Genomic DNA, 24809 nt, shown 5'->3' with positions numbered 1-24809 from the left:
ATGAAATAATGGCCTGGTAGGTCTGTACAATGAAATATGCAAACCAGCTAATATCTGATGCGTGTGTTTATCTAAATACTTTAGGTAAGAGTATATAATGTACCTAGGCCTTTAAAAAAGTGTTGGAGTTCATTTCTATTTAAATTTTTATTCACAAGTATTTACTAGAAGGACTTACTGTATGCTAAATATTATTTAGTCACTGCCCTCCCCACACTGACCAGAGTTAAATAAACTAGTCTGCTTGTCTCTCTACTTATTTCTAATGAAGTATGTAGTAAGACAGTAACCACAAAGAGTTCTTCATTCATTTGTAGCTAAACAGAACTTAAGCTAATTGGATATTAGGATCCATTTATTCCATTTACTTGTTGTGTTTTGTTTTGTTTTGTTTTGTTTTGTTTTGTTTTGTTTTGTTTTTTTCCAGACAGAGTCTCGCTCTGTCACCCAGGCTGGAGTGCAATCTCGTGATCTCGGCTCACTGCCACCTCTGCCTCCTGGGTTCAAGCAATTCTCCTGCCTCAGCCTCCCTAGTAGCTGGGACGACAGGAATGTGCCACCACACCTGGCTAATTTTTTTGTATTTTTAGTAAAGACGGGGTTTCACCATGTTGGTCAGGCTGGTCTCGAACTCCTGACCTCAAATGATTGGCCCACCTTGGCTTCCCAAAGTGCTGGGATTACAGGCATAAGCCACTGCACCCGGCCTGTTCCGTTTACTTGTGAATCACACTGCTCATTTTGGGAGGGAATAAATATTGTATATTTCCTTGGTTTTTGTTTTTGCTCAGCTTTATTGAGATATAATTTATATGCAGTAAAAGTCACCAATTTTAAACATAAAATTCTGTGACGTTTGACAAATGTTTATATTCATATAACCATCATTACAATTAAGATATAGAACATTTCCATCATCCCCAAATTTTCTTTATGTACTTTTGCAGTTTATCTGCTACTTTCACTCCCTGGGTCCTGGCAACAACTAGAATCATATAATATGCATTATTTAATCATCAGCATAATTAAGATTCTTCCATGTTGTTGTGTATATCGGTAGTCCATTTCCTTTTAAATTGTTGAATTGTATTCCATTGTGTAGATATATACCACAATTTTTTATCCATTCTGCAGTTGGGAAACAAATTGGATTATTATGAATAAAGTTACAGTTGTTTACATACATATATCTCTTTTGTGGACATATGTGTTCCTTCTCTTGTGCAAATATGTAAGGGTAGAATTGCTCAATTATTTGGTAAATGTTGTTTAACTTTACAGAAACTGCAGTGCTATATTCCAAAGTGGATATACCATTTTGCATTTCCATCAACAATGTGTGATAGTTCCAGTTGCTCTACATTTTTGCCAATGCATGATATTGTCAGTTATTTTAATTTTAGTCATTCCAGTGTGTGTGTACTAGTTTTTTTTATTGGGGTTTTAGCTTCCGCTAGACTAATGATGCTTTCTTAGTTCATTTGGGCTGCTACTACAAAATACCACAGACTGGACAGAAATTTATTTCTCACAGTTCTGGAGAAATGGCAAGTCCAACATCAAGGTACTGGAAGATTTAGTATTTGGTGAGGGCCTGCTTCCTGGTTCATAGACTGTGCCTTCTGACTGTGTCCTCACGTGTTAGAAAAGGATAGGGAAGCTATCTGAGCCTCTTTTGTGAGTGCACTAATCTCATTCATGAGGACTTTCTCCACCTGACCTCATCGTCTCTGAGAGAATCCACTTCCTAACCCCATCACATTTGGTGAGTAGGTTTCAACATATGAATTTGGGGAGATAAAACCATTCAGACCATAGCAGATGTTGACCACATTTTCACAGGCTTAGATGCCATCTGTATAACTTTTTTGATTTTATGTTTGTCTAAAGGATTGCCCTCTGTTTTTATTGTATTTCTTGTTCTCTTACTGAGTCCCAAGGAATCTTTGCATATTCTGGGTTCATAGTACTTCCTTAGTTGCATGTGTTGAGGATATTTTCCCCTAGAATGTGACTTGGCTTTTTGTTTTCTTAACAGTGCCTTCCAAAGGACAAAAGTTTTAAATCCTGGTCAAATTCAATGTATCAAAGTTTTAAATAATTTGTACTTTTTTTTGAACTAAAAATTATTGCCTAATCCAAAGTCAGAAGCATTTCCTCTTACATTTTATTTTAGAAGTTTTACTAGGTTTGAGTTAATTTTCGTATATGTTGTGAGTTATCTCAACATTCATTTCTTTTAGAACATATGGCTCCAAAAAATTATTCTCTGCCTATTGATTTCTTGGAAACTTTTGTTGAAAATCATTTGGTTATCTATAAGCAAGACTATTTCTGGACTCTTTTTTGATGCCATTTTTCTGAATGTCTATGCTTACATCAGTACAACAGGATTTTCGTCACAGTAGTCAAAGTCCTCCTATTTTGTTCTTCTTTATCAAAGTAATTTTGGTTACCATAGGTCTTTTGCATTTCCATATGTGTTTCAGAATTGTGTTCCTACAATAATTGACTCCTGGGATTTTAATGAGGATTGCATTGAATCTACAGATCAATCCATGTGATGAATTAACAGTTTAATATTGAGTCTTCTGATCTACATCCTATATCATTCTATTTATTTAGGACTTTTCCATTGTGTCTTATAAATGCTTTATAGTTTTTAGCATGCAGTTCTAACATCTTTTCTTAAATTTATCACTATTTTATATATTTCGGTGCTATTCTATATGTTATTTTTTCATTTTACTTTATAATTGTTGATTTTTAAAATAGAGAAATACAATTGATACTAGTATTTTGACTTTGTGTCCTCTGACTTTGCCAATCTTATTAGTTCTAGTAGTTATTGGTGATTTCTTACAAATATGAAAGTCTCAGTTTTTGGAATAAAAGAAAGCAAATGTAAACTCATTTATGCAAGCCCTTTGAAACCCTGATGTCTAAGTTGAGTAAAGAGGTGCCTTCTGATGGTAATCATTACTGGGAGATGGGGTGTAGAAGAAGTCCTGTTTTAACCTTGTTTGGACTCAGTTTACTGGGAAGGAAAGGATGTCTTACTTAACCAATCATGGTTTTCTGTTCACTGAGCTTCCAAAAAAATCAGTGTGAAGTTTTTCTTAAGCATTATCATCTCCTTTCTCTCAGAGAGTCCTGTAATTATGGAAGAGGTCTCATTTTACAGTGTGACAGAGGGGACTTATATTTATACCTTTAATTATACCTCCCTCTGATCTCTCTTTCCATACTTATCCTTTAAGATACTAGACAATGAAATAGATCTTCTTTTACTGACTAACCTAACCTGCAATTGCAACCAGTTTTAGACTTGGACAACCAGAAGGACACACTTGATATGCATCATGACCTAGACTAGTTGGGGTTTCCTTGTACTGATTACTGAATCTTGAGATCTCTTAGTGTTGCTGATGTTTAGATAAAAATTCAGTCGAACAAAACAAGATTATATTTCCTACCATTCACACTAAGAGGGGAACCAGGAGCATTGCCAGTTTTCTGTGGATATTTGAATGATCTATGGCATTTTGCATAGAAAAGATATTCTAAAAGGAAAATTGTCATTGCAAAGTTTTATGTAAACAGATAGAAATCCCTGTTGTTGCTATTAAGCCATAGCTCACATAGTCTAACCTTTAGTTACACACTTTAAAAATATTTAAAATAGTATAAGTAATTATTCCAGCATAAGGTAGGTAAAATCAACATCTGTCTTCTACTATTTATATCAGAAAACTTCACAGAGTCACCAGTTTTTCAGTGTTGACACAATTTTTTGTCTTGTCTATGCCATCTTGCCACCTCATTCTCCTTATCTCTCATTTGTCTAGCCCTAAGCTTGCCTGCATGGTTCTTTTCCAACATTTCACACTCTACAACATCAGAGTGTTCACTCTTTTCTAAAGAATTATGCTTTTCAGTTTTTTTGTTGTCGTTGTTTTGTTTTTTGAAATGGAGTCTCACTGTGTTGCCCAGGCTGAAGTGCAGTGACTGTTCACAGGCACAGTCTTTGCACACTACAGCCTTGAACTCCTGGCCTCAAGTGACCCTGCTGCCATGGCCTCCTGAGTAGCAGGGCCTACAGGAGCACTACCATACCCAGCAGGTGATGTTTTTTGAAACTGGAGAAAACCAGTTTCTTATCACTCAGTCACTCAGCATAATAAATTAGATAAGATTAGTTGTGTTGGATCCTAAATCACTTAAATTTTGAAAAGAAAGAAAAAAGGTCATTTAATGGACTTTTACTTCCCTACATGGAAAGGTAACTGCTACCTTAGATGTTCTCCCGTTATAAACTAGAACAGTGAGTAAAATTTGTGAAACACCTGTGTTCAGACATTGGGCAACAGGCAATATAGAACTGTGATCCCAGATAAAGCAAAACAAATTGAACGCTAAAATCACCCCAGCTTTCTACCTGGCAATTTCCAGACAGCTGCACACACAAAAAAATGGGAATCAATATATAGTCTGCCATTCTTACTAAGTTGAGTCCAGAACTCTTTAAAGGATTACAACAAAATCTGTCACTTAACAATGTAATATCACATATTCATCATCCAATTAAAATGAGTGGACATGAGAAGCAGGAAAATGAGACCATAACCAGTAGAAACAGAGAAGCTGAAGTATCAGTAGTATAAGCAGACTAGGAATTTTAAAACACTTCTTATAAATGTTATAAGTGTGCTCAAATATTTTAAAAATAGCATAAACGTAATGAGATAAATGGACAGTATAAAGAAGAATCAAATGGAACCTCCACATATGAAAAATATAGTATCTGAAATTATTTCACTAAATAGGACTAAATGCAGATTTAACCCTGAGAAGAAGAAAAAAATCAGTGAACTAGAAGATATAGCTATAGACATAATTCAGAATAAAGGACCAAGATTTAAAAACAAACTTAAAAAATTGTTAGTCTTAGGACCCATGGGACACATCAAGCAATCTAACATATGTGTAACTGGAGTTTCAGAGCCAAGAGAGGAAGGGAAAAAGAAAAAAGTTAGAAAAAAATAGTTGTTGAAAATATCTAAAACATTTTTGTTACGGACTAAATGTTTATGTGCCCCCTCTTCCAATTCATACACTGAAGCCCTAACCCCCAGTGTAACTGTATTTGGAGATAGGGCCTTTATGGAAGTAATTAAGGTTAAATAAGGTCACAAGGGTGGGCCCTGATCTTATAGGATTACTGTCCTTATAAGAAGTGACGCGAGAGAGCTTACTCACTCTCTATGTACACAGGCACAAGGAAAGGTCATGAGAGCACTTAGCAAGAGGGAGGCCATCAGCAAGTCAGGAAGAGAAACTCAGCCCTACCAGAACCTTGATCTTAGACTTGTATGTAGCCTCCAGAACTGTGAGAAATAAATTTTTGCTGTTTAAGCCAAAAAATCAAAAACAAAAAAATTATTTATGGCTGTAGTTGCAATGCATCTGTTGTCACATATCAATTTAAAATGTGCTTTATAACTCTAAAAAGTTTTTTAAAACCTTGGCGTGGCTATCATTTTATTTTTTTTCTTTAAGCACATTTAATTTGTACTTTGAATATTTCTTCTGTCAATATGACAGGAATGTACAAAGAAAAAAGCCATTAGCGGCCAGGCGCTGTGGCTTACACCTGTAATCCCAGCACTTTGGGAGGCCAAAGTGGGCAGATCATAAGGTCAGGAGATTGAGACCATCCTGGCCAACATGGTGAAACCCCGTCTCTACTAAAATACAAAAAATTAGCTGGGTGTGGTGGCGCGCTTCTGTAGTCCCAGCTGCTCGGGAGGCTGAGGCAGGGGAATCACTTGAACCTGGAAGGCGGAGGTTGCAGTGAGCCGAGATGACCCCACTGCACTCCAGCCTGGTGACAGAGCGAGACTCTGTCTGAGAAAAGAAAGAAAGAAAGAAAAAAATCCATTAACATACTTGAAAAATTTCAAGGCTTTAACCGTTATATCTTCCGATATTATTTATTATTTATTGTTTTAGTACATCTTTAGTAAAATTGTAGAAGGTAAACTAAGGAAATCACAGAAACAATAAGTAAGTTGAACTCTACAGAATAAGACTGGGATGGAAATGCCCTTGTCCACTCATTCTAACATCTGTGTTAATTCTGGGTTTTTGTTTGGTTGAATTTTCTTTCCATCAGATCTGATATTTTTCTACTTATTTGCATGTCTAATAATTTTTATTGGATATTAGACATGAACTTAACCTTGTTTGGGGCTGATTAATTTTGTCATCTCTAATACTGATACTATCAGATTACTTAAAAACAGTTTGATCCTTTTGAATATTGCTTTAAGATTTATTAGTGAATTCAAAGCAGTAATAATCTGCTATTTATTTCCCAGTTATGAGGCAACACTCTTAATACCCTCAAATTAATACCCTGTGAATTACGAGGTTTTCCAGCCTGGCTTTAGAGAATAGGGACTATTCTCAATCCTATGTGAATGTAACAGGATGTTCCCTCTAAACCTTTTTCATAGTTTTTCCCCTAACTCTGGAAGTTTAATGCTGATCAGTGCTTTGCTGAATACTCAAGGGAAACCCTTTGCACATCTCTGGAATTCTCTGTCTATGCGCCTCTGTTCTCTCCGGTATTCTGTTTTGTGAACTCTAGTTGTTTCTGTTTGGCTGTTCTGGAAGGGAGGGGATAGAAGGAAGGGTATTTTCCCTCTTTCCGTGCCATGGCCTAGAAAGTCCTTTAAGGTAATGCACTGGGGCACTCATAGGGTTCATCTCATTTGTTTCCTGACTCTGAGGAATCACCGTCCTATGTTGCGTGTTAGATGTCTTGAAAGCCATCTTTCATATATCGTCTATTTTTTGTTGTTTCAGATAGGGTGGTAAATCTGGTCCCTATCATATCATCGTGATGATAAGCAAAAGTTCCTCATTAAAATTTCGATGAGAAACATTTGCTTATGGTCATAATGATTTAAATAGTGATTAAAATATTTAATGATTCAAATTTAAATAATGATTAAAAGTATATTTCAGAATATTATATGGGAGTGTGTGTGTATGTTTATTTAGTGATACTGTCATTTACTTGTCAGTGATTATCTGCTTTTCTTTTTTTTTTTTTTCTCCTGAGACGGAGTCTCACTGTGTCGCCCAGGCTGGAGTGCAGTGGTGCAATCTCCATTCACTGCAAGCTCTGCCTCCCGTGTTCGCGCCATTCTCCTGCCTCAGCCTCCCGAGTAGCTGGGACTATAGGCGCCCGCCGCCACGCCTGGCTAATTTTTTTTTTTTTTTTTTTTTGTATTTTTAGTAGAGACTGAGTTTCACTGTGTTAGCCAGAATGGTCTCGATCTCCTGACCTCGTGATCCGCCCGCCCTGGCCTCCCGAAGTGCAGAGATTACAGGCGTGAGCCACCACGCCCTGCCTGCTTTTCTTTTCTTAACCATTACAAACCTTCAGTATTCTCCACATGTCTTCCTTTATCTCCTGGGTCATTAGGACAATTAATGTCATTAAGAAATTTTTTCCTGTACCTTTCTTCCAAATAAGAGCCTTATTTCCTCCCTTTGAGCCTCAGAAGTTAACTTAACTTCTTCCTCAAGGCCACCCACTTACTGGTGCCCACACCTGCTTTATTTCTCTTCTCCTAGCATCATCATTTATACTTCTCCTTTTTCTATGTTGGATTTCTACTTCTCTTTTAATTTCTTTTCCTTAGCTATAAGCCTATTCAAGTTGCTCCCATGTAATAAAAAATAAAACAAAACTAGAAAGTTCCTCTTTAGTTGCTATTTACTCTCTCTCTTTTTATGTAAATTTCTCCAAAAGTAGTTTGCATTTTTTGGTCTTCATTTTCATACTGTTGATTTCTCAACTAGGTGTAATCTGGCTGTCTTCCATCATTCTATTGAAATTGTTCTCATTAAGGGAAGCAATGACCTACTTTTTAATTGCCAGTGTATGTTTTCAGTTCTTATCTTATGGGACCTATCTGTCTTGTATAGTGAAAGAAGCTAATGAGAGGAAACATATAATATGTAGACAGAAAATCCCATTAATATTTCACCTTAGGAATAGCCTGCTACTTCTAATACCATAATTACTTTAATAACTTCCTTTGGGAGAACTCCAAAGTAAGTTGTTTATAAAGTACCTTCAATTTTTATAGCACATACAGTCCCTGAAGTGTACTGTAGTACTTCTTAGAATTATAGACAGGCAATATTAAGGAAGTGCAGCCATCTGCAGAGTTGAGAATTACACACAATGTAACAGATTGTCTAAGTAAGTAATATTTTGTCAAAGTATATCTAAAGGAAAATGTTCCTAGTTAGGAATATGTTCTTTCTGATTATACATGTTCATGCTTAGTTTTTTAAAAAAAGTTCTATTAGAAGGTATAATCCAAGAGTTTGACAATAAATTTACTTCTTTTTGGAAGTATGCTTGAAAAATCTAACGAGTACATCTCTTTTTACATGTCCGAAACTGCTTGTGCAATATTAGTCTCTCAAAACTCTTAAGCCACTCAAAGAAGTTGTTCATACAGTTAAGAGTGCTAACATGGTTATATATCTGTAATACTTGGCTTCCCAAACCAAGAATGAGTAAGAGATAATGACATTGAGATATATGTGTTCTCAGATTTTAAAAGTTTTAAGGCTTGAAATACTGTATACTAAAGCTCATTATCTTTACCTTTTTAAAACATATAGTGATAAAGAGTCATATCTTTCCAAGAATTAGGGAGATAAACAAACTACATGAGAATGTATGTTCTTTAAAAAAAAAAGGGTTAGAATAGTATGCAAGTTGAGATCATATTGTGAATATTTCTTGAAAATTAATGTCTACCTTAATATGTATATACTTAGGGAGATAAACCTAATATACTCATTTAAAGTACTTTTTAGAATTTTGATCCTTGCAATGGAAGCATTTTGTTACATAGTTCTAATGAGCCTATAAAGTACCATCCTAACACCGTGTAACACAAAAAGAAAACTTGCAATTTGTGTTAAGGGCTTGAGATAAGAGGGATCTTTTAGGAAAGTACTAAAAGTTTATATACGTTAGAAGAAAGTAAATCTAGCTATCAAGTAAGTGCTTTGATGTTCTATTTGGCAGAACAAATTTGATCATGTCATTTTCTGATTAAAATCCTGCATTGACTTCCATTAATCTTTATTTTGTTTTGTTTTATTTGAGACAGAGTCTTGCTGTGTCGCCCAGGCTGGAGTGCAGTGGCACGATCTTGGCTCACTGCAACCTCTGCCTCCTGGGTTCAAGCAATTCTCCTGCCTCAGCCTCCCAAGTAGCTGGGATTACAGGCACGCCCACCATGCCTGGCTAATTTTTTTTTTTTTTTGTAGTAGAGATGGTGTTTCACCGTGTTACCCAGGGTGGTCTCTATCTCCTGACCTCGTGATCCACCCGCCTTGGCTTCCCAAAGTGCTGGGATTACAGGCATGAGCCACCGCACCCAGCCAGACTTCCATTAATCTTTTAAAAAAGTATTAAGCTATAATACTCATTAAGAAAAAGTGTGCATATCATAATTTCACACCTAGATGAGTTTTTCAAATTTTAAAACATCTGTATAACTAAGATCAAGTACAGCATCAAGAATAAGAAACAGTATTATCTGTAGTCCAGATATTCCCTTCATGCCCCCTTCTAGTTTCTACCAGCCCCTCTCAACAACAGATTTCTAATGGAATTTTTTCCACTAATTTCTAATGGAATTTTTTTAAATTGTTATTTTTCTTTTATACGATAAAATCATCTAGTTTGTACTCTTGTGTCTCCTGTGTGACTTCTCTTGCTCAAAATGTTTCTAAAAGTCCCCCATATTGTTGCATGTACTTGTAAGTCATTCTCAAAATGGTAAAATATTCCATCCTGTGAATATACCATAATATGTTTATCTCTCATATTATTGATGAGCATTTGGGTGATTTCCCATTTTGTGCTACTTTAAATAATGGTATCATGACAATTCTGTGCAATTTTGGGAATTAACTCAAAAATGGAAAATTGATAGGCAGAATAATAGTCCTTCCAGAAAGTTCCATGGCCTAATCTCCAGAATCTATGATTACATTACCTTCATAGCAAGAGGGATTTTGCGGGTGTGATTTAAGGATCTTAAGGTAGAGAGATTATCAAGATAATCTCTGATCATCTGAGTGGACCCAGTGTAATCGTATAGTTCTTTTAAGAGTAAGAGGAAAGCAGGAGTCAGAGGAGGAGATGTGATAATGGAAACAGAGGTAGGAGTAATGTAATTGCTTGAAGGGGGGCCACAAACCAAGGAATGCAGGCAAGTGGAAAAGACAAGGACAGAACTCCCCCTAGAACCTCCAGAAAGAATATGACTATACTGCTGATACATTGATTTTGGCTCAGTGGGACCAATCTCAGACTTCTGACCTCCAAAACTGTAAGATAATACATATTAGTTGTTTTCTCAACTTATTAGGTACTGTCGGAGAGTTTTCCAATGTGGTTGTACTCATTTAAACTCTCCTTGGCAGTATATGAGAGTTCTAGTTTTTCCACATGCTTGTTAATACTTGGTATTGTCTTCCTCTGGCATTCCAGTTATGTATATAGAGGCTGATTATTTCAGTTCACTCTAGGATTGGGTTGGTGTGGGGCAGGTGCAGTTTTCATAAACACTCAGTTTTGCCTTTGATTCTCCTCTTTTACTTTGACATGCTTCTCCCAAGCTTTTAATTGAGAAGTTGGAGAGTCTTTGTCCTGAAATACTGAGGTTGATCTAGCTCTGCTGTCCAAAGGTTCACAGACATCCCACCTCATGAAACTTTAGACCTAGTGAATGTCTTCAAGATAAGACCTTGCTTGTGTTTTTGGCATGTCCTTTCCCCACAGCTGGTCTTTTGTTTCCTAAGCCTCACAAATAGGAAGAAACTTCTACTCCACTTTTTGAAGATTTACACCTAATTCCCTGGCTTCCCTCACAATCGCAGAACTCAGCAAATGTTCCATGGGAAATCCAGTTTGAGATTCCTTAAGTTTCTAATTTTTCACTCCTGTCCTGTGAACCCCTAAAAACTTTGTTAGTTTTTCCCGCCGAGGTCCTCTGCTTCTGTCAAGCATGAATTTTTTTAAATAGATAAGCCTTCTTTAATTGTTACAAGAAGTGAACTGGTCTGCCTCCACTCTTCTTCCATTACTCTCAAAATGCAATTCAAATGTGACTCTTCTGGACCCTTCCTGTTTCCTCAGCACTCATTATTTTTCTTTCTACGTCTTTATCTCATACTTAAGCCTGAATTGTTGAATGAATCACCCTCTTTTTCCTCAGCATTTACAAATACCTGAAACACATGTCTATATCCTCCCCATCATCTCTGTAACTCATACTTGTCTTTTCAGTCTCAGGGTAGAAATGAAGTGTTCCCTGACGCCTCTTTCCCCATGCACACCCAAACATGAGCAAGACCTCTTCTGTCAGTTCCCACAGAATTCTTAATGTACCCGATTTCAGCACTTAGCCCACTGCATTATAATGGCTCACCTACTAGCTTATCTGTGTCTCCCACTGGGCTCTGCAAAAAGCTTCTGCCTACCTCTTTCCATGCTATAGTCCTATCAGAGAACACAGTGCTCAGTAAATAACAGACATTCTGTTGAGATGGATCCCTAAAGTGTTAAATATTTAAAGTCTTTATTAATTTGAAGGAACTCAGAAGAGAAAACGAACTGTAAAAATCAAAATAATCTTTATTTTTAAAAATGACTTACATGCTAAAGGAGACTTGTTATTTTCAGACTGGTGTGTGTGTAGTGTGGGATAAAGTAAATGAATAATCATATTGATATGATAGTCAGCATTTTCAGCATGAGAGAATGAAGATGATGAAGATGCAACGTGAATGAGATCAAAGTGAACTGATGATGTATTTTTTTCTTTAAAAAATATTTGATTTATATATATTTCATCGCTCTGACCACCGAAAAGGCCTAGAGATAATTGTCATTCAGTAGTACTGAACCCCTTTATCACTTACGTTGTGGTCTTTCCACAAGATTTCCCATTTTAAAAAACCATAATTCCGTGAGGAAATGGCTGATTCCAGGTCTGGGGCAGGAAATGTATAGAATAATTCTGTGACCCTTTACATTAGAAAGCCAAGGAGATATCAGGGACTACTGGGGTTGTATTGAAAGGGCTCAGAAAACACTTTGAATAGACCATCTACCAAAGACGGAATAATTTTAGTATACAATAAAGATAACAGTTGCAAGGGATTGTCTAAATCCACCATACATTCGTAATGATACAAATAAAGAAATACACTTTTTTTATTGGTAATGGTTGGTTACCATTAATGATGGTATGGAACTTTGAAAACTGGTAAATAAAAGGAATACGATCAAACATGTTTTTCTGCCTTTCCTAAACAAATGATACCTCAGAGAAACCAAATAATTCATGAGAGAAATTTCTATTTATTTAAGTATTGCCTCTAATAAATGCAGAATGAATGTTGGAATCTCTTCATTTTGCAGTCTTCAATGAATTAGCAGACCTAAGGATGATTATTAGTGGCTGCTAATTTTATTTAAAAAGGCAAATACTTCAAAAAATTCAGTCACTCCATATGCAGTAGTCTTGTTATAAATGATAAAACCTGGAATCTGATCAAATTCTTACCTATATCAGTGGTTTTCAACTTGGTTGCTCTTTAGAATCACTTGGACAGTATTTAAAAATCCCAAAGCCTGGGCTGCATTTACATTAGAGTCTCTAAGAGTAAGACCCAAACATAAGGATTTTTAAAAGCTCCTCAGTTATTTCCAGATGCAGTCAAGGTGAAAAATACTATTTTAGATTCAACTGCTGATTTACAGGAAATACAGGATCAAAGGATGGAATCTGCAAAATCTAGGCTATGGGAAACTCTGTAGGACAAATGTCCCAGTTTCTTAGACAAATAATGAAAAAGAATAAAATGAGAGAACTACAGATTAGGTTGATGATATATCAACTAGTTATAATAGGTGAACTATTTATGGATCCTAAATCAAACAAAGCATTAAAAAAATTCCTAACTCAATCAGGCAGATGTCACCACTGATTGTTAATTTTGTAAAGTAAAAGAGAACTGTGGCTATATATTTTTGTGTAATTTTTATTTTTATTTCAATAATTTGTAGGGTTCAGGTGGTTTTTGGTTACATGGATAAGTGTTTTAGTGGTGATTTCAGAGATTTTCGTACACCCATCACCCAAGCAGTGTACACTGTACCCAGTATGTAGTTTTCTATTCCTCACCCCACTCCCACCCTTTTCCCCCATCATGTCCCTGAAGTCCGTTATATCATTCTTATGTCTTTGCATTCTTATAGCTTAGCTCCCACTTATAAGTGAGAACAAACAATGTTTGATTTTCCATTACTGAGTTACTTCACTTAGAATAATGACCTCCTGTGGCTATATAAAGAAAATAGTTCCTACTATTAGATATACTTGTGATTATGAGTGAAATGATAGAATGCTATTGGGTCCAAAATAACTGGTAGTGATGGAGGGGCATTGGCCAGGATATAGATAAAAACAAGAGTGAGATGACAAATGCTGAAACTAAGTGATGGATACACATTATACTATTCTCTCTACATTATATGTTTGAAACCTATAAAAACAGTGTTTTCAAAATTTTAAGGAAAGCACTTAAGGCAGAGGAAGGAAGTCAGCACAGAAGAATAAGAAGAAAAATTTAGAGAAGTAGAAAATACAGGAAAGAATGGGGTCATGGACAGTATTTTTCAAAGGAGAGAGTGATCAACAGAAATCAAATGAGAGATCAGAAAAACGCCCACTGTTGTTGGCAGTTGGAATGATAGTGTGATTTTCACCAGAATAATTTCAGTGGTGTTGTGGCAATTGAAAGTCTGACTGCAGTCTGGAAGAGGCAAGGAAATGTGTGCAGACTGTTATTATAAGGAGCAACAGGACAGTGGCTGCAAATGAATAGTTTATAGAGTTAAAGCGGAGTGTGTTGGCATCTTGTTTGTACTTTTTTATATCATGAGAGAGCGTGTTCAGGCGTCTTTTATTGATCCTAAGAGGAAGCCAGTAGAAAGCGGGATGCTAAAAATACAAAAGAAACAAATAATCTTGGAGGAGATGAGTTGGGATGAAACCAGAGAACAGAAATTGAGGAATAGGTCTTGGACACATGTTGCTGTCAAAGTTGAAGACTAGAGATAGACGGGAAGAAGGTAGAAAAATTGAAGAGTTTCTTTCCTAGAAGCCTTTATTTTTCTGTGAGATAGGAAAGATGGCCATCTTCATATCACCAGTGGATTGAGGCTTAACAGAGTTAGAAGTTTGGAAGAGATTATGTATGCTTTATATCCCTGTTAAAAAAGAAAGGATTGCAGTACAGAATGCATACCTAGTTGGTATTGGATTCCATAACTTTGTGTTGCTACCATTATGAGGAGGAGAAACAATAGAAAACCAAAATGTGAGAAATCTCTTAGGGCTATAGCCAGATATTTTCATTCATTCCATCCTAATATTTTGTATATAAAACTTGCATTTTAATATCTGTTAATCTTAAATGAGATTTCTCTGAGTTTTACAAAGGTCTGTTTTATTTCTATTCTGGCTTGAGTTTTTCTGAACTATAATTAAAGAAAATTACATTTATTTACAATTAGTTTTAGTTCATATAAATGTTTATTTGCTTCTAAAAATTATTACCCACTTCAGTGGCTAAAGCAGAAAGAATGATGAAAAACTCATTAACTTGGGGCAAATGACTTAGCTGTGTTTTGTTCTGGTACTCTTATTTTATGTCTGAACTATTTTTAGTGTATTTGGGCATTTTTTTCCAATAATACTCTAGACAATTATATTTTTTATGTAAAACTGATTTTGTTTTGTCATTGTTTTGTATTAGGAAGGACTAATATACTTTACAGTATATAAGTATTTGAAAAGTAGGTGTTTGCAAGTTTGCTGTATGGCCTTTAGTATTTGACTTTTCTATAATTCCCATTAATGTGAATGAAATATGATATATTTTATTGTGGCAGATAGATTCTAAGATCGCCTTCAGTGACATCTGTGTACTGGTATTTGCACACTTTTGTAATCTTTTCTTCTTAAGTATAGGCAGAACTTGCTTCTAACTTGTACATACAAAGTGGGTATCCCTCCTATGATTAGGTTGCATAAGGTTTTAACCTCCGTTTTGCTCTCAGGCTCTCTCTCTGTTGCCTTCTTGGCTTGCACATTTTGACAATACAAGCAGCTGTCATACCATTCCACTTGGCAAGAGCCAAAGTCAGCTTCCAGCTAACAGCAAGCTACAAACTGAGGCTCTCAGCTCACAAGGAACTGAATCCTGCTAACAACCACAAGAGCTTGGAAGCAGATCCTTCCCCAGTTGACTCTTCAGATGAGACTCCACCCATGGTTGATACCTTGATGACAGCCTTGTGAGAGGTCCTGAAGCAGAGGAACAAACTAAGCCATGCCAGGATTCCCAACCCAAAGAAATTATGATATAATATATGTATGTTTTTAAAATAAGCAGTTAATGTTTATAGCAAGTTGTTACATGAAAGTAGATAACTAGTACAGTTTTGAAACAGAAAATATTCAAGACATCCTAAAGGCAATAGATTACTGGCTTCCTTTGCTTTCATAATCTGGGTGATATAGGTGAAGGCCTGGCAGCTGATTCAGAACTGGGCCAGTTAGGAAAAGGAATGAGCAAGAAATGGGTAGCAACGTGCTCACAAAGGTGGCACTTAATTAAGCTATGAAGGCTGACTGTTTCAGGCCAAATCCTCCAAACAACAGGCAGTTCTCTTAAAATATGACGAGCAACCTCTACTAGGATAATTTATTCCATGTCCTTTGCATTTGCTGTTTCTTCTATCTGAATCACTCTTTCGCTGAATATCCAGATGGAGCCTATCCTTGCTTCATTCAGAGAGGTCCTCCCAGGTAAATATATAAAATAGCACATCCTACTGTCTCTTCTCTAACCTTGCTTTATTTTTCTTCAAGGCACTTAGCACTTCCTGACATTATGTTACATAATGACTTGTTTATTGTCCTTCTTCACTTGAGTATAATCTCTATATGGAAAGGAACTTGCTTATTTTGTTTACCATTGCATATCCAGCTTTTACAACAGTATTTGTCATGTACTAAGTGGTCAGCAGATATTTGTTGAATGGATGAATGCTTAAATCCTTCCAGGTATATTTGGCACTGCCCAGTATTTGGGCATCTGAAGGTTGGCAGAGTTTTAAGGAGTACTGCCTTTTCTTGGCCAGACCCCAGCCAGTTTCCTAGACAGGAGATGTTTGGTCCTTTTATAGGGAGATGCAGGAGAAGCAGCATCATACAGGCTGAGGTTTAGGCACAGCTAGTCAAGAGTAAGACAAGACCTAAGATTGCTCCAACTCTGGGATAAAGGATACATTAGAGCTGTCCTGTGAAGCCTTAAACCAGGGATGTAGGGGTAGTAAGAAGATTAAGACAAGGCTGATATAATTCCAAGGGGGAAATGACATAACTCCAAACCTAGACCCCCTTTTCATTCTACTTTCAATTCATTTGTTCATTCAGTAATTGAATGCTAAGTATTAAATCTAGGTAAAACAAACACCGAAGAAAATAAGTCAAATAATAACCCTGCTTTCATTTAACTCACATTTTAAAGGGGAAGGACAGTCAATACAAACTAGTAACTTCTTACAGTGTTCAGGGCTAGGGAAGAAAGTAAAAGAAGGTACTGGAATAGAGAAGATGGGAAGAGAGAAATTGAGCACATAGACTATTTATATCCTTTAATCTTCATGTGAATTATCTCAAGGTTTCGGATGGGTCTGACCCTACATATTTTGGAAGCTGTAGAGGTTCTTATTGCAGTGAATTCAAGAAGACAAAGGTAGGGAATAAAATAAGGCAGACTTTCTTAATCAGAGGGTTTTCCCCAGAGCTATTATTAGCTAGTAGGCGTACAATACATAGAATTATCTTCTAAATTATAAAATATTGTTTTAATAGTAACTAGGTTGTTTAATGTGAGTTTAATTTCCACATTTGTGCCTGTGTTGTAATCACTAGTGATTAATTAAAAAAAACAAGTTTGCACAAGGCAATAATCTGAATAATACATTCCCAGGTAACTGGGAATTAACCTGTAATTTTCCTTGTATAAATTATTTGATTATCAGAATGTACAGTAGGTGTACTATAAATTTTCATCAAATAATTAAAATTGTATAGGTAATATGAACACTTTATAACTACGTATCAAATAAATTATAGTAGAACTTACCTTTGGCTGGGTGTGGTGGCTCATTCCTGTAATCTCTGTGTTTTGGGAGAGTGAGGTGGGAGGATTCCTTGAGCCTAGGAGTTTGAGACCAGTCTAGGAGTTTGAGCAACATAGGGAGACCCCATCTCTACAAAAATTAAAAAGTAAATAAAATTAGGTGGGTGTAGTGGTGCATGTCTATGGTCTCAGCTACTTGGGAGGCTGAGTAGGATTGCTTAAGCCCATGAGGTCAAGGCTACAGTGAGCCGTGATTGTGCCACTATACTCTAGCCTGGGTGACAGACCAAGACCTTGTCTCTAAAAACAAAAAACAAACAAACAAAAAAACTTAGCTTCAAGATTTAAATATATAATACTTGTTTGTAAGCTTTAAATATAATTGACTTAAGTAACTTACAGTTAATCAATCACATTTGCTGAGATAATATAGACAAAGTTTGGCTTAAACCCTCAATAGTAATTTGTTCTGTATAGATAAGATTTTTGTGAAAATGATACTGTCCCCTAAAAAAAAAAAAAATATTCAGTTGGGCATGATAGCTCACACCTGTAATCTCAACACTTTGGTGGCCAAGGTGGGAGGATCGTTTGAGACCAGCCTGGGCAACAAAGTGAGACCTCGTCTCTAAGAAAAAAAGAAAAGAAAAGAAACAAAAACAAAAACTTCATTCTGTTATTTAAGAAATATTTACTTCTGCTATTACAGGCACTGTGCTAGGTACCAAATGTGCTTTGAAGAAAAGAGGCATTGTCCTTGACTTCATGGAGTTAACAGCCAAGTAGGAGAAACATACTTCAAACAAATATGTTTAGAACTTTATTACAACACAGCAAGACTCATGAGCATTAGCATATTGTTTTTTAGTTTCACATGCCTCCAGATATTATAGAGTGATATGACATGGGCCCATGTGGATGGTGCGTGTACAGAGAGATTGCATGGCAGGTAAGGAACTTTGAGCTTGAAGAAACTACCACTTTTGTAGTGAATAGTAAACGAGTCTGCTGTCTGTCTGCAGGATAATGTTACCATATCTCTCAAGATTTCTTGCCAAATACAAGAGCAAACCCAGGGCCTTGCATTATTGGCGTGCTGTGAAAGAACATATAGTGTTACTTGAGGCCCATGGTGCATTGCTGCTTTATCAGGGAGGAGGGAGGCCAAAGAAGTTTTCTCTGAGATAATTTCTCTTAAATAGCTTTACTGAGGTATAGCTGGCTTACAATAAACAATACGTCTTGAAAGTATACAATTTGAAATGTTTTGACATATGAGTACACCTCTGAAATCATCACAGTAATCAATCAGTGAACATATTCATCACTCCCAAAAGTTTCCTTGTACAGCTTTGTAATTGCTCTCTCCACTATCTCCCTCCCCCATCCCCGGGCAAACACTGATCTGCTTTTTGTTACTGTATGGTAGTTTGTAGCTCCCAGAATTTTGTACAAATTGAACGATTTAGCATATATTATATATTCTTATTTGTTTGGCTTCTTTCATGCAGCATGATTTTATTGAGATTCAACTATATTGTAGTATGTTTTTGTTGTTGCATAGTAGTCCATTGCATGGATATATTAGTTTGTTTATACATTGGCCTGTTGATGGACATTGGATTGTTTCCAGTTTTTGCTACTACAAATAAAGATACTGTGAATGTTCAGGTACAATTCCTTATATAGACACACACTGTTATTTTTATTGGATAAATATCTGGAAGCAGAATTATTTAACAATATGTTAGGTATATAGTTAACATTTTAATGAAATGCTAAACTCTTTTGCAAAATGAGTATACAATTTTTTATCTCCACAAGCTATACAAGAGTTCTAGTTTGTTTATCCCTGCCAATATTTGATATGGTCATTTTTTTTTTTTTTTGAGGTGGAGTCTCACTGTGTTGCCCAGGCTGGAGTGCAGTGGCACGATCTTGGCTTACTGCAACCTCTGCCTCCTGGATTCAAGCAATTTTCATGCCTCAGCTTCCAGAATAGCTGGAATTATAGGTGTGCACCACCACACCCAGCTAATTTTTGTATTTTTAGTAGAGATGGAGTTTCACCATGTTGGCCAGGCTAGTCTCAAACTCCCGACCTCAGGTGATCCACCCACCTCAGCCTCCCAAAGTGCTGGGATTACAGGCACAAGCCACTGTGTTCGGCCATGATATGGTCACTCTTTTTAATTTTAGTCATTTGAACAGTTATATAGTTGTATCTCGTTGTGGTTTTATTTGCATTTCCCTATTGACTAAACAGGTTGAGTATTTTTTTCATGTGTTTATTTGCCATTCATATACCTTCTTTGATAAAGTTCCCATTTTTGAAGTTAGGCTATTTTCTTATTATGGAGACTTGAGAGTTCTTTATGTGTTTTAGATACAAGTGCTTCATCAGATATATGTGAAATTGATTTTCCCTTTCTGGGGTGTGTATTTTCATTTTCTTAGGCATATTTATTTTGAAGAGCAGACACTTTTAATTTAGATGTTGTCCAGTTTATCAGTTTCTTTTGCGGACCATACTTTTGGTTTCATATCATGTCTAACTCAAGGACAGAAAAGTTGCCTCAGATGTCTTTTTTTTAGAAAATTTAATCTTTTTTGAGTTAATTTTTGTATGAGGTACAGAGTGTGGGTTAAAGAGGATATTTTTGCATATAGCTATTCAATTGTTACAGTATCATTGTTGAACTCTACCTGTGTCCACTAAATTGTGTTTGCACCTTTGTCAAAATTCAGTTTCCCAGATATGTGTGGGTCTATTTTTGTACTCTCTATTCTGCACCATTCATTTATGTGTCTGTCTTTATCCCACTATCAGTGTATTGATTATTATAGTCTTATATGTCTTGAAATCAGGTTGTGTTAGTACTCCAACGTTGTTGTTTTTGTTGCCCTGACTATTCTGGGTTCTTTGCATTTTCATATGATTTTTGGATCATGTTTTCAATTTCTACTGAAAGAAATCCTGCATTGATTTTAAATTAGATTACATTTAATATATAGATTAATTTAGGGATAATTTACATTTAACAATATCTTGGAACTATGAATGTTCTCTCTTTCCATTTATGTAGGTCTTCTTCATCTCAGCATTATTTTCGCAGTTTTCAGTGTGCAGCTATTTCCCATTTTGTCAGATATATCTAAGTATTTCATATTTTTAGTTCTATTCTAAATTGTATTCTTTTAAAATTTCAACTTCTGATTGTTCATTGCTAGTATACAGACATATGACTGAGTTTGCACATTAATCTTATATCCTGCAACTTTGTTAAATTCAGTTATTATGTTAACTCTAGTAGCTTTTCTCATAGATTCCATCAGATTTTCCATATAGATGCTTGTATATTGTCTGTCTAAAAAGACTGTGTGCCTTTCTAATCTGAATGTCTTATTTATTTACTTATTTACTTAGGCCTCATTACACTGGCCAGAACCTCTAGGATATTAGAAGTGGGGAAAGCTAACATTGTTGTCTTGTTGCTGATTTTTGAGCAAAAGTATTACTTATTCTCTTAAGTATTATATTAGCTGTAGTTTTTCATAGATGCCCTTTATTAGGTTAAGGGTGTGTTCCTTTCTGTTCCTAGTTGACTGAGAGTTTTTAGTAGGAGTGAATGTTAGATTTTTTTCAAATGCTTTTTCTTCATCTATTGAAAGGAGCATACGCTTTTTCTTTTAAGTTTGTTAAAATATGAATCACATTGATTGATTTTCACACATTAAGCTGACCAGGTATGTTGGCTCATGTCTGTAATCCCAACACTTTGGGAGGCCAAGACAGGAAGATTGCTTGAGCCTAGGAGTTAAAGAACAGCCTGGGCAATATAGTGGGACTATATACATATATAATTCCAGGTATATATATATATATGCCAACTATGAATTTCTGACATCGATCTCCTTGGTCATGATGTATTATACTTTTTATATATTGTTTGACTAGATTTGATGACATTTTGGTTATAATTCTCGCACCTATCTTCATAAGGAATATTGTTTTGTAGTTTTTATTTTTCTTTAATATCTAGTTTTTATATCAGGGCAGTGCTGGCCTCAGAATGAATTGGGAATTGCTTTTATTTCTTTCTTAAATTGCTTGATAAAATTCACCACTAAAGTCATCTAAGTCTGCAGTTTTTCTTGTGGAAAGATTTTTAACTAAAAGAATCAACAGGTATAGTGCTATTGAGCCTATCTATTCCTTCTTGAGTGAGCTTTGTTAGTTTGTTTCTTTCAAGGAAATTGTGTATTTCATGAAAGTTTTCAAATTTATTCACAAAAAGTTGTTCATAATTCCTTTATTACCCTTTCAGTATCTGCAGAATATTTTGTAATATGTAATGAAATCATCTCTGCTATTCTTAATATAGGTAATTTCTTTCTACTCTTTTTTCCTAATCCATCTGGCTAGAAGTTTGTCAATTTTACTTATCTTTTCAAAGAACCAGTTTTTGGTTTCAATATTTCTTGTTTTCATTTTCTGGTTCATTGATATCTGTTCTCAGAGCTTTATTATTTTATTTCTTCTGTTTACTTTGGTTTTTGTTTGCCCTTCTTTTTCCATATTCTTAAAATGGAAGTTTAGGTCATTGATTCGAAACTTTTCTTCTTTTCAAATGTAAATATTTGCATAAATTTCCCCCAAGTACTCCTTTGGTGACGTCCCACAAATTTTGATATGTTGCGTTACAATTTTTGTTCAGTTCAGAATACTTCTAATTTCCCGTTTGATTTCTTTTTTGACCCATGGGTTATTTAGAAGCATTTTGTAGTTCCAGATATTTGAGGATTCTTTTCAGGTATCTTTTTGTTACTGATTTCTAATCTGAAACTATTTTGGTTAGAGAACAAGCTTTGTATGGCTTGAAGCCTTTTCGATGTATTGAGACCGGTTTAATGGAACCAAATATTGTTGATCTTGGTAAATACTCCATGTGCACTTGAAAAGAATGTGTGTTTGCTGTTTTGCATGAAGTATTGTGTGAATGTAAATTAAGTCAATTGGGTGTTAGCGCTGTCTAGTTTTCTGTCCCGATTTTCAGTGTACTTATTTCTTGATTCTTGAAAAAGGGAATTGAAATCTTCAACTACAATTGTGGGTTTTTCTACTTTTTTTAATATAGATTAGGTTTCAAAATATATGACCTGTGCATCAAATGCAGTGAATAGTCAAAGTGGAAAATTATTATTATTAGCATTATTATAAAAGGCCTCATTAGAACACATCTTTGGTTTGCCCTATAGTATGGGTTATTTGGAACATTATCTTCATATACAAAAGAAACATTTACTACATGTTATTATTTTTCTAATTCATGTTCTTGTTTTGCTTGGCAGCTTCTATGTTTTTGAAGCAGGCATTTGAAGGAGAATACCCCAAATTATTACGTCTTTATAATGACTTATGGAAGCGTCTTCAACAGTACAGTCAGAATATCCAAGGGAATTTTAATGCAAGTGGAACTACAGACCTCTATGTTGACCTACAACACATGGAAGATGATGCACAAGATATATTCATACCAAAAAAGCCAGATTATGAGTATGTTTGTTTAATTTGACCTGTTAGTTGGCATCTTAATTTTATTTTTATTTTAAATTTTATCTTTTTATTTTAAATTATAAATTAAGTATATACCAAGTCTCTAAATATTTGTAATTTATTTGTATACCTTAAAAGACTTTGCAAGACTTTTAACTGAAGAAGTCAGTTTTCACCCTTAGTTGAACACTTCTGGCTCCTGCTGGAGTCAATTTTAAAGTATAACACTAAGTAGGATGATGAGAAGTTAGAAGATGATCATGCTGTGGTCATTGTATTTTAATCAATGTTATAATATACCTGTAATTACCTCAGACAGTATCATTTATTGATGGACCACTTGCATAAATGTGACATAAAAGGAACTTGGGTGTTCAGAAACTACAGGGGAGATAAATCTTATGCTGGGATAGGTTCTCAGTCAATGTGTTAAGAAAAAGCAGAGTGGATCACTAGGTCAGGAGTTCGAGACCAGCCTGATCAACATGGTAAAACCCCGTCTCTACTAAAAATACGAAAATTAGCTGGGCTTGGTGGCACTCGCCTGTAATCCCAGCTACTCGGGAGGCTGAGGCAGGAGAATCGCTTGAACCCGGGAGACAGAGGCAGCAGTGAGCTGAGATCGCGCCACTGCACTCCAGCCCGGGCGACAAAACGAGACTCCATCTCAAAAAAAAAAAAAAAGGCAGAGTGTAGTCATCCCTTGGGTATTTGTAGGGGATTGGTTCCAGGACCCATTGGGAAGCTCAAGTTTTTTATGTAAAATGATACAATATTTGCATATAACCTATGCACATCATCTCTAGGTTATCTATAATACCTAATACAATGTAAATGCTATGCATAGAGTTATTATACTATATTGCTTAGAGAATGATAAGAAAAAATGTGAATAAATGTTTCATTATAGCCACAACCATTGTAGGCCTAACTAGGTTTTCAATCCATGGTTGGTTTAATCCTTGGATGTAGAATTTGCAGAAATGGAGGTCCAACTGTATAGTTAAAATTACCCCTGAAAATCTCTTAGGTCATCCTTGAAGTATAGTAGTATAGCCATATTTAGGAGCCATATTGGAAACCAATATACCATCTCAGCAAGTTTAGCCCGCCCAGCTTTCCTCCAAAATTGAAAGAGTATTTGAAACTTTCAATTTGAGCATCAGATCAAGTGATGGGCTTTCACACCTTTCTTTAAACACTAGAATCATATTTATTGTGTCAAGGCTGCCTAAAGCAGTAGCAGTTTCTTATCACCTACCTTGTAAGAAAAATATTGGATAGACTCATGGGTGCTGTTTAAACAGTTGTTTGTTTCTCTTTTAATTTTATTACTAAATACATATAGTTGAATTTGTGTCCAGTATAGTTAGAAGCTCTGACTAGCAGAATACAGTATGTAGAAGTTCTGACTAGTACTGGGCAGTGTGACACGTGCTTGTAATCCCAGCTACTTGGGAGGATCTCTTGAGCCTAGGAGTTAGAGGCCAGCCTGGGCAGCATAGTGAGACCCTGTCTGTCTTTAAAAAAAAAAAAGTAGTTTTGACTGGCAAAATAAATGGCCATGATAGGTTAGAATCATGGAATGAGACCAGATTATCTTCTCAATAACTCTTTTATAATAGGCAGATTCAGTAAGGCCTAATGGAGAGGGCAAAAGAGAACAGAACCTATGTCTGTTGATCTACAAAGATTTAATGATATATCATATTTTTTTAAAGTATATATAAAATAGCAAATATAGTATTCTATTTCTGCCTTAGTTTTATTTTTAAATCTATGTGCATGCACTAAAAAAGGTCTAGAAATATACAAAGCAAACAGTAACAGTTATTTCCAGGAGGTGGAATCCTAATTTTGTATTTTCTGCTTTTATGTAAAATGAATATATGTTCCTTGTGTGAAAGAAAGAAAAGAG

At 35.6% G+C, this 24809-nt stretch overlaps 1 protein-coding gene across 1 annotated transcript in view; it reads left to right on the top strand.

The window, feature by feature from the left end:
* The window catches only part of COG5 (component of oligomeric golgi complex 5), a 379224-nt gene that overhangs the window by 245280 nt on the left and 109135 nt on the right, over window positions 1-24809 (top strand). The window contains exon 12 of the mRNA XM_032761356.2: window positions 22687-22891. Within this exon, the coding sequence (XP_032617247.1) occupies window positions 22687-22891 (205 nt within the window). The remainder of the gene's footprint in view (window positions 1-22686; window positions 22892-24809) is intronic.

Source organism: Hylobates moloch, unplaced genomic scaffold (assembly GCF_009828535.3).
Source record: "Hylobates moloch isolate HMO894 unplaced genomic scaffold, HMol_V3 SCAFFOLD_1, whole genome shotgun sequence".
NCBI lineage: Eukaryota > Metazoa > Chordata > Mammalia > Primates > Hylobatidae > Hylobates > Hylobates moloch.
Note: the sequence above shows the minus strand (reverse complement) of the source record. Positions and strands in the feature narration are given on the sequence as shown.